Source organism: Temnothorax nylanderi, unplaced genomic scaffold (genome assembly GCF_030848795.1).
Source record: "Temnothorax nylanderi isolate EJ_2023f unplaced genomic scaffold, tnyl_v1.0 TNYL_tig0001_pilon, whole genome shotgun sequence".
Classification (NCBI taxonomy): Eukaryota; Metazoa; Arthropoda; class Insecta; order Hymenoptera; family Formicidae; genus Temnothorax; species Temnothorax nylanderi.
In genome coordinates this window covers 3,263,412-3,276,810 of record NW_027249063.1, presented here as the reverse complement: position 1 = coordinate 3,276,810, position 13,399 = coordinate 3,263,412, and the positions used below count along the sequence as shown (strand labels likewise).

The 13,399-nt window shown below is 41.0% G+C and overlaps 1 protein-coding gene across 1 annotated transcript; it reads left to right on the top strand.

Moving 5' to 3' along the window:
* Positions 1–34: 34 nt before the first annotated feature.
* On the top strand, positions 35–13,336 carry LOC139780911 (uncharacterized). The gene is made up of 15 exons (XM_071719686.1): positions 35–2,848; positions 2,921–3,056; positions 3,228–3,476; positions 3,791–4,515; positions 6,988–7,126; positions 7,751–7,978; positions 8,282–8,676; positions 8,927–9,341; positions 9,662–9,834; positions 10,218–10,356; positions 10,446–10,657; positions 10,774–10,921; positions 11,178–11,599; positions 11,700–11,889; positions 12,106–13,336. Exons 1-15 carry the CDS (start codon positions 2,737–2,739, stop codon positions 12,773–12,775), a joined length of 4,353 nt encoding a protein of 1,450 aa, XP_071575787.1. The 5' UTR covers positions 35–2,736; the 3' UTR covers positions 12,776–13,336.
* Positions 13,337–13,399: the final 63 nt, after the last annotated feature.

The following is a 13,399-nucleotide window of genomic DNA, read 5'->3' as shown; positions in this document are numbered from 1 at the left end:
TGTGTGTGATGCTTACTTTATATTTCATTATTAAATAGATAAGACTAAACTGAGACACTTACATATAATAACATTTTAATATAATCGAGATAGGATACGCTTGTTCGAGATCTGAAAAGCTGCGCCTCCTCGGGAAATCTGCTCGTCTCGCTACGACAGAGAGTGATAATCACACAATGACTCATTCTCACTCCAGGCCGGGCCTCGCGGAGCGTAACGTCCCAGCTTTGTCTACGTGTAACTCATCCCATTTTTGTTATGTAAGCGTCCGTTTACTATGCATCTAGGCCCATTAGGACTGCGCGGCGGCGTCTTCGAAACTTACGCGCAGCGGCAAGACGCGCTCTGTGCTCAGGGTCGCTCGCGCGTGCGAGAGTCAAGGAACCCGAAACTCATGTTTTCTCACTGGTATAATTCAAATATCGCGACTTGTATATATATATATGTGTGTGTGTGTGTGTGTGTGTGTGTGTGTGTGTGTGTGTGTGTGTGTGTGTGTGTGTGTGTGTGAAAGAGAGAAAGAGAGACCTTAAGCTCATGCAATGTGAAGGATTTATAGGAAAAAGAATTAATATACAAGCTCTGATACAGAGTATAAAAAATTTAAAAAAATGTAGAATTGTGAGGTCAGTATACATATCAAAACAATTAAAACTAGTATAAAATTATCAAATTACATTGTTGCAAATAGCTGTATCGAACGATAAACTCGTTTGATTAATTACTTGACGTACTTTCGAATCAACACTACAGATAGATTCGTCAGGCTTCACACATCTGACTTCAGAACCGGAAAGATACGAGGATGTATGCACCGTTAGACGATAATGAACTATCCGCTCGTTATACTGAAATGTAGTGTAACTCCGAGATGGATGTAATAATCGCGTAGACGCGATTACGCGCGGCTTTCGCACGAGTAAAAGCGCTCGCAATTAGTCGAAAGCAAAGCGACATCGTGTTTTTTAATAGCCGGAGAATCGATTAGCATACCGCGTGAGCATAATGGAGTTTTATCACCGTTTAAGAACAATAGGCCGTAAAACGGTAAGTACGAGATTGACTAACTGCAATCGCCGCGTCGTAACCGCAGCTCGATTTTACGCAAAGGGAATCGGCGCAATGATGACTTTACACGCCCTTCTCGACACGCCCGCATCGCAAGAACATTGTCCCCCCCCAGTCTTTGACACGTGCGCGCAAGACAACTTGAGTTCCGAGGTTTGCCAAACAGGAAGAATTCATCTCGTGCATTGCAACAGGTGCATTTTCACTTTCTTCCTCTTAACGATCGCACATCTTCGAGTGAGGTAATCAGGGTCTTCCGGTAAATGGGATAGACCGTAAAACATTTCTCAAAAATAAGATTAGATATTATTATAAAAGCATTAAGAAAAACTCGATATAATATGTAAAATAACTTTGATGTTAGAAATGACTCTACGTGGCAATTTCTATATTTAATTTGTTTGGCGTTTCTATATGTTAAATGTTTCTATTTTTAAATGGTAAATATTCATAATATTTATCAGATAAACGTAGAAAGTTGCAATTGATTTCCTTATTGGCAGTGATGCGTACAAGCCTTAATGGATATATGATGAAGAATCGTAGCTAAAGTTACTAACTAAATTTGCACGCGTGAGATATCGTGGATAATTTTACGCGAACGCGCAGGGAATACACAATTCGATTTCGCAATACTGCGAGCGTCGCGATCTGCTCCGTTCGCCGGTGCGTTAATTAAATGCAAGCGCGAAATCGCAGAGCAATGGAAAAGAGGAGAGAGAGACTCGCATGCGCGCGAATCTTCAAAGGAGCGGGTATACGAGCTCCTTTGAGCGTGCAAGCGTCACGCAAAGGAGCGAGTAGGAGAAGACGAAGAGAAGAAGCGGTACAAGCGGAGGAAGCAGAAGAGGCGATCATAATGCCGGCTCTGCTGTATAAGACAATGATACAGTTACACGATGCTCTCAGTTGTGAGCCAATCGTAAGAGGCACGGCACAGAGGCCCCGTACGCGAAAGTATAATGAACCGCGGCAAGGACGACACGCTAATTACGCCCGGCCCGTTAATTAAAGGAACGAACGATCGTTAATAGTTAATATTGCCGGAAGAAACCAGAAGGTAGACCGTTCGGCGCGAATCGGCGCGATCCTCACTTCGCCGCGGGATGTCGATCAAGTCAGTGATTCAGTGAACACGAATCTCTCGCAGTGATCTGTAAATCAACCTCTGTATAAAAAGATAGAAAAATTTTCCCCACAATGAGGATTATTTTTGCGATTGCATTGAGATTGACGCGTACACCGACCATTTTATGATTTTTCTTGCAACGTTGGGAAGGTTGTTTTGTTGACAATTACCTCTGTAATCGCTGCGATCGCTCATCGTGTATGCGTATCTTCCGTCGAATGGACACTCTTTCAGGGACGTCTCGTGTGAATGAACCGTGATTCATAGATCGCGGATAGAATAGAACGCCAGATAACGGCTAGAAAGCAATAACTAAAGCGTACACGTGTGTACTAATAAGGATCGTACGAGTAAGCCAGGATTAATTGAAACGTAAATGCACTTCTCGTCACATTTTTATGGAGAATAAATTAGATCATGTCATAATAATGTAGAATAATGAGAATCATTTCTATGAAAATGATGAAAACCGAAAGTTACATACACCATGTGAAAGTGAAATAAGGTATTATTAAAACGTGAAGAATTTATTAACGACAATGGGACATCAGCGGGGATTTCTCATTTTTATCATCTGTTTCCTGCGATCCTGTCGAGTATCGCATTCGATTGGTCTCACGATTGATAATCAACTTGTAATCGTCGCGAATGGTAAGTGACAATGGTTGGTCACCAAACAATATACTGAATATAACAATTAAATGTAATAATTACATCATGCAGATTGCTACACGAGAGTAGCCATCGGATCCAAATTGCCGGACATGGATATCTTTTCCAACGTCGCGGTCGGTAGCATTTCGGAATGCGAGGACGAGTGCTCGAAAAGGAGAAATTCCTGTAACGCGTTCGCTTTCGGGTATATGATGTCACATAAGTGCAACAGAAAATTCTAATTAACAATAAGAAGAAAAAGAAATATATGAACACAATATGAAAAGTCTCAAAATAAGATTATATAATTTTTGTTTCTATATGATTGCATGTGTTAACTCTCTGAAACCGTCTTTGTATACGTGTATTGATTTAGGATTGGCATCAAAGGTAACGGAACATGTGCGTTGAGTGCGATAATACCGAAGCCTGAAGATCTACAAAGTCACGCCGATTATGATGTCTATGTGAGGAGTCAACGTTCGCCACACTGCGAGCCAGATCGACTTTATAAGATGGGAAGTGGTAATATCGGACAAGAAAGAAGAAATCAAACGGTGCCAACCTCGATATTCAGAAGCGGTCTCTTGGGTCCGACAATGCCAAATATCCCGTCAACTCCAAGGTACATAATTATCTGATTATTAATTTCAAACAGGGAACAATCCCGTCGTTAGCACTTTGTTTATTTTTATTCTTATCTCAGTCCCCAGTAAGATAAATATATTTGTGGCAAAAATAAAAGAATATTTAATGTTTAGCAGATTGTCAAAATACGTACATTTTTAAAAAAAAATGACTCGATCACAAATATTACTTTTAATCTCTAGATATTTTTACGTTTACTCATTTTATATAAAATATAATTTGATACAAAAAATACAAACAACTGTATTGTATTTTTACTGTTATAACTGTTATAATATTTTTCACTTGAAGAACCATGGGGAATATACCTAACGGCCCTTCATATCAGCAAGGATTTATGCCTTCTCTCGACGACGAGCGCCGGATCACCGATATCGTTAGAAACAGAAATCCGATGTCACCCACCAGCAATCCTTTCGGAACTAATAACGTGAAATTCGATAACTATGATCTATCAAATTGGAAGCCAGCCTTCGGTCAAAGAATGCATTCAGATCCGAAATACAGTCGCCCAAATTTCGGCGGGCCGTCCTTTCAAAATCCTTTCACCGGTATCAACCATCCAAATTTTGGATCAAACTTAGATAACGATCTTCATTCGGTTAAGGCCCTCACCGTTCATAACGGGCCCTTCGAGGTTTTCTCGAGGCCCATCTACGTCTACGATGAAGCCTCCAAAAACAGATCTCCGATGGATTTTGGATTTTGGAATAATCACGATACAACGAAACATCGCACCACGAATCATCTTGATCAGCATCGGCATCAAGAATTTCTCAATAACGTATACAAAAGTCAAGGAATTACCACGAGACCGAAGCAGAACGAGTTACTCACTGGAAATTATGATTTCCGCAAAGTCTCCTCCCGTCCAACTATTAGCAATTCTTACGACTTCGAGGCCAATAGAGCAAGAATCTCAAACGGAGGGTTCAAAGATACTTCCGACCTCTGGAATCCAGGACTGACGACGATGTTTCGCAACTTCGGCACGAGGATCACCGAAAAATCGAGATGTGAGTACTTCAATTCAATTTCGCTCGTGACCAGTCATCCGTTTCTCTGCCAACATAGTTTTCGTTGCACGCAATCTGCGCGCGTAATGCGTAAGCTTTCGGTGCAATTCTAGCACCTCGAGAAACGGAAACGCGAATCTCTGTCTTCAACGAGGCGTACACGAAAGACCGGAGACACAAATCTTCGGACAACTTGTTGCTGCAGCTACGTCGCGTATGTGAGGCGCAACCACACTTTTTCTATGCAGCAATCACAGGATTGCATTATACATATGTGCTCGCGCCGCGTTCCACAAGTTGATTATCGCTCTCTTACGTAAAACGACATTGTTCCGTTACATTAATTCATTTTTCGGACGTAGAATTAAATAAATTAATTTCACATTAAATTATAAATATAACAATATCACATTCAAACTATCGTGTCTAATTTTTTAGTGATTTTTATGTTACTCTGTAAATATTCTAAAGAGAAAAGATATGTATTTTTAATAGATTAATAATATCTTGTTGCGATATTTGAACTAGAAATCAGTCGACGTTCAAAAAAAAACCTGCCGCAGTGTTGTATCTAGCGTTAATTCATTATCCTCTACCATCAACTGGCTCAACTAGGCGGCTGCAGCCAGCTGCCGGCGTTTATCGAGCCGTGTTCATCTACAAACTACCGATTGACAAATGGCAACGGCATTGACACGGATTTTAAACTATATGCGAATTAGCTCGTTGCATTCGTTGACTTCCGGAGTTAGCCACTCTTATCGCACAATTTACGCGCATCTTTTTGCCTATCGAGTTACTCAGCATAACTAAATAATTCGATAATGTTTCTCGGACTTGTAAATAATAAAAGTAAAAATATGATATACATTCAAGTTAAATAATGGTTACAAGCAGTACGCGTCTCTATTAGGAGTCAACGATTTTCTTACGTGAAGTTTGTCGTCCGAGCAACGACCGGCTAAAGGAAACCCGATGATTTTTCGCGATTGTGCCACTACAGTACATGACAAGTTGCACAAGGGAGAAATATAAACGCCGAGACACTACAGGACGCTCGGCTTCCGGTTCGCGTGATCTACGAGCATAAAACGCTTTTACTTTCGACAGCTAATCCCTTATTCCTGCCTGCGCTTCGAATTAATTGCGCGTAACATTGCGCGTCCATCTTTTTGATCAGGAATTGATGTAATCGATTGGATACGACAGTTGCGACATGATTAATAAAATTTTATCAACAAATTGCTTCTCGAGCAACGAAATTCGAGTTATAACAATCGCATGAGGGTCGCAATAATTAAGCCTAGCTGACTGACTCAAATCGCGGAAGTATAATTTTACTAAAGTTATGGTGCTACATTAAGAGCCAGGCTGGTTGAAATAATTGAGGTAATTGTGACCCTGACGAATATCGTGAAGGACACGCGACGGCAAATCCCTTCTAAAATGATGTCACTCCTCTTTGATGTTCCTTGGCACAAAAGTTCTTTTTAACGACGGAAAAATGCAAATGGTTCCGGCAGTTGGTTTCTGGGTAAAGATCTTGCGGCGAATAAGTAATAATCTCTTATATATCTCGGTTGAAAATACAGAAAATACAAAAAATCAATAGAAAAGAATTCTTAAACGATTTGAATATAACAACTCCTTTGGATTTCCAGTAAGTTAAATATTAATTAAAATTCGAGGAAATAATGCTGATCTCGATAAAGTGAGCCAAAACAACGTTACAAAGATATATGCGCTTGCACAGTCACATCTCAATTAAAGGTTTACATCCTGCAATTACTTAAAACGACAAGCGACTCGTAAATCCATTCTACGTAATTGCACAAAATACCGAATGACGATGCTCGGCAAAAGAATGAAACGTTCGCGTGTCCGTGAGCAAAGAAAAATAATAGTAAGTGGAATCATTAATGATCATGTAACGCTGAGACCCCTCCCCCGACGTGTGAGCAGTTCCTCCCACTATCCTCGCGGAAACGTTCACTTTTCTATAAAACGACGCGAGCCCGTAATTTCTCCGCTACTTTTTGCGTGATTTTCAGTTCGCGCCATTTTTCGCGCGGAACGTGCCGGAGTGCGCGGATCGGGGTGGCTTGAACGTGAAAATTTTCTTAGGAGACACCAAAATGGCTACGTCTCGCTGCAATTCGCGGTATATCGCGAGAGTAAATCGCGGCTCGAAGGAAAAACGCTGAAGCAAGAAACGCCTTGCGTACGTTCGCGTCGCCTCTCTCGCGATCTCGATTCGGATGGTACGTTCACTCCGGTAAATTCGTCGATCGAACGTGGGAATCATGTCGATACGTCGACGATGGTTGTGGACCTTTGTGTTAGCTGTAATTGCCCGACGGGCCACTTCGATAGTTATAGTGGAGGACGAGTGTTCGCGTAAGTGATGCGGGAAAAAATAACGCCTGTAAAAAGTGCAAAGTTAAAATTTCTTTCTTTTTCTTTTTGCTACAGCGTGCTACAGAAGACTGCTGTCCGGTAAGAAAAGCTTGGATTTGCACGTCAGACGTGTCATTGAGTGCGAAAGGATCGAGGACTGCCATCGCGCTTGCGACTATGAGAAGCGTTTCACTTGCGAAGGCTTCAATTATAGGTAATTAGATTGTCCTAAATACTTATAAAAACGTAGAGAAATATTTAGAAGATTAGATTAGATTCATATAATTATGAACTTGGTAGACAATTTTAAAAAATAAATCCGTCGCATTGAGAGTAACTTCATAATATAAACATAATTATGCTCCGATGACAGAGAGAACGTCCTCGATGAATTCGTTAGTTCTAGATGTCTCGGTGATTTTTAATCAGATCTCTGTATTTCAGTAAAGTTCTCGCAAAATAGCCAAAAAATAATTTGCATAACAGTTAAACGCGATTATTCACGCTTGGAATCTTTCAATGATTTTACGCGTTTCTGTACAAGTGCGTATATATCTAGGGTACCTATTATTAGATGCACACGCAAAATACAGTACGTATATATGCATGACCCACCGTGCGATTGCATCACGGACAATTTGATCGCACCACAATCTGTGACACGCTTCTCCGTCGAGGAGAACTATCACGCACGAGCCGGGCGTCGGGAAAGTTACCGCTGTTTTCCAACATTCAATTAACATATACTGAAAGAAAAACCGTTAAAGCCGTTCAATAAATAATTTAAATTGACGACGAATTTATTTATCACCGTGTAATCGCGATTTTATTCAAAAAGGCGCGTTGGACATGGAGCGAGAGGAATGTGCGAGATGACATCGGTACCTTATTCTCGTATGGATTTCCATCGGGACTTCGTATCGGATCCTCAATGCGATTATTACGAGAAGGATCCGAATTGCGCGGTAAACACGCCTGAGACGCGACCGTCCTGGTGGAACCAACCGTCCAGACCTGGTCAATCCTATGGTCCACCTTACTCTCCCAACGAAAGGCCAGATACAAGGTATAGTGATTAAGAACTTACCTATCATAATAATACAAAAAAAAACTACTACGTATTATGTTACATTAAAGTTCATCAGTACGAATAATCCTTGAGAAACGCAATTATTGTTCTCGATAAATTAATGTTTACGAAAGAACGGTAATTCACGAAGACGAAGGACGCTCGTTTCTCGGTAATAATTCAGCAAATTGCTTTCGTTTAACCAATCGCTCAAGCGTGACTTTAACGCGCTTCCTTTTTTTTTATCCATCGTTCAGACAAAATAAGTTCCGCTTCTAATCTACACAAATTTGATGCAAGACCTTACGCTCCGGATCGACGACCCTTAAACGAAGTGCCACGGCCTCTGGATTACGATCGACGACCCTTGAAGGAAGTTCCGCGACCGTTGGATTACGATCGGCGTCCTTCGAACGAGATCCCACGGCCTTTGGATTATGCTCCCAGACCCGCGGAGTATGATCGACGACCACCGCCTGTCTACGGGTATCCTAATCGCGGATTGTACGACGACATGTTTGGTCGAAGGAATTATCCCGATGATTCAATACGGGGTGGACACCCAGCGACGAGACCGGAAGATCGATTTGTCTATAGTGTTCAATTTCCATCTAGACGACCCACCGACGATGATTTTTATAACAGGAACGTACCATGGGCGCGATATCCGAATAGAAGGATCGATCAAGACATAGGTAATGTTGAAACATAGATTTAACATGACGCATCATTTTCTTTACAAAGAATTTTTGTTACAAAATATAAATGACCTGATTCAGACCAAGCGAACGAACGCGAACAAATACGAATGAACAACTTGCTTCGATGAGTACTGACAAGCGCGACGCAATTGCTGAAATAAATTATTCATTAGTGTTTGTTCGCGCTCGTTTGCTTGATCCGGATTCCGCTTTATTGTTCACATATATGTTCATCATGTCGCAGGCACGAACGAAATCGGCCCGTATTTGCCGGATCATCGAAAGGATCCGACTCGCGATTGGGGTTCTTACGGCGTTTACGGCGGCTCTTACGGTTACGACACGAATTACGTGGGAAAGTTTGACATACCGAAGTATCCGAAATCGCCGTCTAAACCACCCTACGAGAACGATCAATTCTACGGCGAGTTTTATAATTATGGCGGCGCATTCGGATACGGCGATAATTATATGCCGGCTAATCAGGATTCGCTTTACGGCGGAACCGGAAGGACCGAGGAATGCTCTGTCCGAGCCGGTGCGGGATTCAGGCTTAGCCGAGGAGTCGTTCGGAAGACGTATCTGACGTCAAATCTGGACCAGTGCGAGAGTCTGTGTATTAATGAGAAAAGCTATGTCTGCATGAGTTTTAGCTACAGGTATTATATATTTTAATAATGTATAATGGGAAAATTGTAATACTGTTGCCTCCAGTAACACTGCAAATCCAAGTTATTTTAGCTGAAACTCTTCTTACACATTTTTTGCCGTTTTAAATCACGTCATTTAACACGATTGAACGTATTAACTTTGTTTAATTTAACACGCAAGAAAAATGTAAAAAGAGCTTCAGTGACATGTGTCATTTTTAGACGTTTATGCGTGTAAAAACAACACACTTGGATTTGCAGTAAATATAACAAAATTGAACAGCGACTTATGTGACATTAATTTAATTTTTGATATTATAATTGGACAGATATAATGTAGCGCCCACGGACCCTACGGACAATTGTCTTCTTAGCGACGTTTCATACAAAGATCTGAACTTTTACATTGACCTCGAGCCGGATCGTGATTACGATATTTACGCCATAGTCACCAACTCGAGAACATGCACGAAGAGAGAACCGAGTTCGCATCCTCCAGATGGTATACGATTTGATTGAAACTTTACTGTGAATTACCTTTAATACAAATGCAATTTAATCAAAATCATTTTTAATGTATTCCGTTTCCTAAACTTTCCTTATATAAATAAAACTGTCTTTCAAATAATGCAACTTATCGTCCTGAGCGTTGCACTACTGCCCCGATTGCGTTACCATACGTTATGCGTTCCGCTTTGTGTTTCCGTTAACTATCAAACTCGACAAACACAACAATAATTTGTCTATCTTTTTCTCTCTCTCTCTCTCTCTCTCTCTCTCTCTCTCTCTCTCTCTCTCTCTCTCTCTCTCTCTCTCTCTCTCTCTCTACTAGTTCTATAAGATTCGCGAGAGTCACGAGGAGTTTTTTTTTATAAAACTTTTTAGAATGTTTTTGGAGAGTCAGAAGCGGATTCGGAATGCCCACGGACGTCGTTAGAAAATCGCTAATAGTCGACAATCTAGGAGAGTGTCAGGCAGAATGCATGACAACGCAAGACTTTATGTGTAGAAGTTTCATGTTCAAGTAAGTTTTTTATGCCAAAGTCGACAGTAAACTAAATTAAACAGGTTGTTTTGGTAAAGTATCGTTTTATGTATCGTGAAATATTTCAGATACGGGCTGGAACAAGGACAATCGGATGCTTTAACTAACTGTTATATAAGCGACTGGCCGTCGCAAGATATTAACCCTGCCCATATGCCGGATATGGACGGTGCGGAATTATACGAAAGAGGCAGTTTCGGCAGAGGATGCGAGCCTTACGCTGTACCGTTTTTTAATATGGGACGGTTCAATGGCAAGCAATCTTCGCAAGGAGATGAAGGTACATCGATCTAACGCATGCACATTTATTACACCGAATATTTTATTTCACAACTGAATATAATTGCAGTTAAATATATATATTTTTTTGTTAATATGTAATAAATCTTTTCGTAGTATGTTATTCTGGATATAACAAGCCGTGCAAATTGACACCTCATGCTGTTCTCTTGGCAACGTATGTGAATTCTGAACAAGATTGTCGACAAAAATGCTCGAAAATGAGAGAAACCGATTCCATTCCTTGCATGTCCTACAGTTACAAGTAAGCATACGTTAAGAAAATTCTTGTATAATATTTTGAATTTAACAAATTAATATAACAATATAACGTGCACGTTTATAATAATACATAATTCATTATAATACATAATTTCCTATAAATCGAAATTTATTTTTAGTCGTAATTTTTAAATAGAATTAATAAAAAATTATTTTTATTCTTTTATAATAAAAATCTCAAAATAATATTAATTATCCTTAATTCTTATTATTGCATATTAACTTCGTTTGGTTTCCAGGCTCACTACGCATGGCACAGAAGAGAACTGTTTACTCAGTGACGTACCTACAAGGGATTTGCGACCGGGTCTAGACTATACCTACGACGATGATCACGTTCTTTACGCATGGAAGGACCTCGATCCCTACTGCATGATTATCGGTTATTCGCTCGATGACGATCATGTGTTTGGTGGACTAAGTCCAATGAAGCCCCTGCTTCCGGATCATTCGCGACCCGATTTTAGTCCTGGCAGATACCCGAGTACGAGACCCGATGATATGTATCCCGAATCAAGGCCTTTCTTTACGAAACCGGGCGGTTATGGCGTGAGACCGTTCGATCCCGATAGGCCCGATCCACATCTTCCCGGCGGTTACGGATATGGCAGTTATGGAGACAAATTCGGATACGGAATTCGTCCCGGTGGATCTTTTTACCGTGAGTGGATCCGACAATTACGAACTTTATACAATTATTCGCAAAATTTTTAGTAATAGAGACAGAGAAAGGTGGGTCTAATTAATTTCTTCTAAAGCAGCGGATGAATACTCGACTTTCCGTTATTACACGGTAAACGGTTACCCGTGCAAGAGAGGTACGAAGTGCGAAAAAAATAAACTTGCTGGATTTTGGTCCTGCGAGACCGAAGGAGGCGGATTCGACAGCTGGGACTATTGTTGCGCGCCGACTCATCATTGCGGCTTCTCGCAAGGATATCATTATCAATGGTATATCACTATAACGCGATGCAACGATATATCGCAACATAATATACTTTCGCTTTTCTTTTTACATCTCTAATTTCACGGTACCACAGTTGACGGTACTTATATTCAATGCGGTAAAGAAAAGATTCATTTTTTTTTTATTTTGACGAAAATTAAATGTAAAACAGACAACAAAACGTTAAGAATAAAATAAAATAAAAAATAAATTAATTGCAGGTGCTACGTGGGATTGTCGGAGGACCAATGGCGCCCTTGCAGCGAAAAGTACTTCCCCTATCTCCCGAGTCCGCGACCGATCCGGCCGACGATCGGTGGTGAGGATCGTTACGATCGTCCCGAGCGTCCCGATCGTCCGTACGATCCCGGTTACTACGGCAGACACTGGCCGATCACGTATCTGCATCGAGAACCGCCGCCGAATTGCACGGACTCGCTCGCGTCCGCCGACAATAGCGGGAATCGTCGTTCGAACGGAACTACGATCTCGACTACGATCAAAACGCCGAGCAGCACCAGCGCGGTCACAAGCGGTGAAAACGGCACCGCAAACGCGAGCAAAGTGCGCCGGCGACGATTACGAGTACGCACGGCCAACGACACGCGGAATGATCGTAACGCGATTTTCTCGCGAAAGATCGGCGCCCGGATCATCGCGAACGCGACGCGGATTCGCGAGAATCAAATGAGCCGAGACCGCGCCGGAAAAATCGAGCGGGTTTCAAGACCGACGAACACCGAGCCGCCGCATGCCGCGCATACCGTTGCCTCGTTCGTGACGACGAACCATGTCGACGAGGCGCAACTCGAAGCCGCGAAAAATAGCGACGGAATGATCAAAGTACCTCTGATCGCGCCGAACAATTCACTGCCAGTGGCGGGAGCTTAGTTATCCGAATTCGACCGCTCCGCCATTAAAGAAGCGATAGGCTTCAAATTGGGACGATATTACTTGAAATTTAAAAATCGGACGAGACGAGCCGCGAAAGACAATTTAAGATAACTGAAATATAATCCTAACGATATGTTTATTTAAGGAATATAAAAATTATATTTATAACCGAATGAATTAACGATGATTAGTTTTGTAAATATATAGATATATGTAGATCTTATAATAAATATACAAATATGAAATTGATTTCCGCTACAGATTTAGAAACGTCGATATCCATATTATCGCGCTTAAAATTCAAGATGTCGCTATTTAAGTCAATATCAAACACAAAACGCGTCATTGCGCCTAACTCTTGGCAAATAAAGATGTTAAAGATTGAGATGCTTCCACAATCTCGAATTTTTGAACCATAATATGCTTTAACCATGAAATTGTACGAACGACAATTCGTCCTATCCTTTAATTCATAATTGCAGTCAACTTAATTATTTCATTGTTTGATAATTAATTGTAAAAAGGATTCATACAATAAAAAATTATGATATTACTATATGTTGGCTATATACTCAATAACCACAAAAATGTTTCTAGAGTTGAAACATTCCTAAGTGCCAA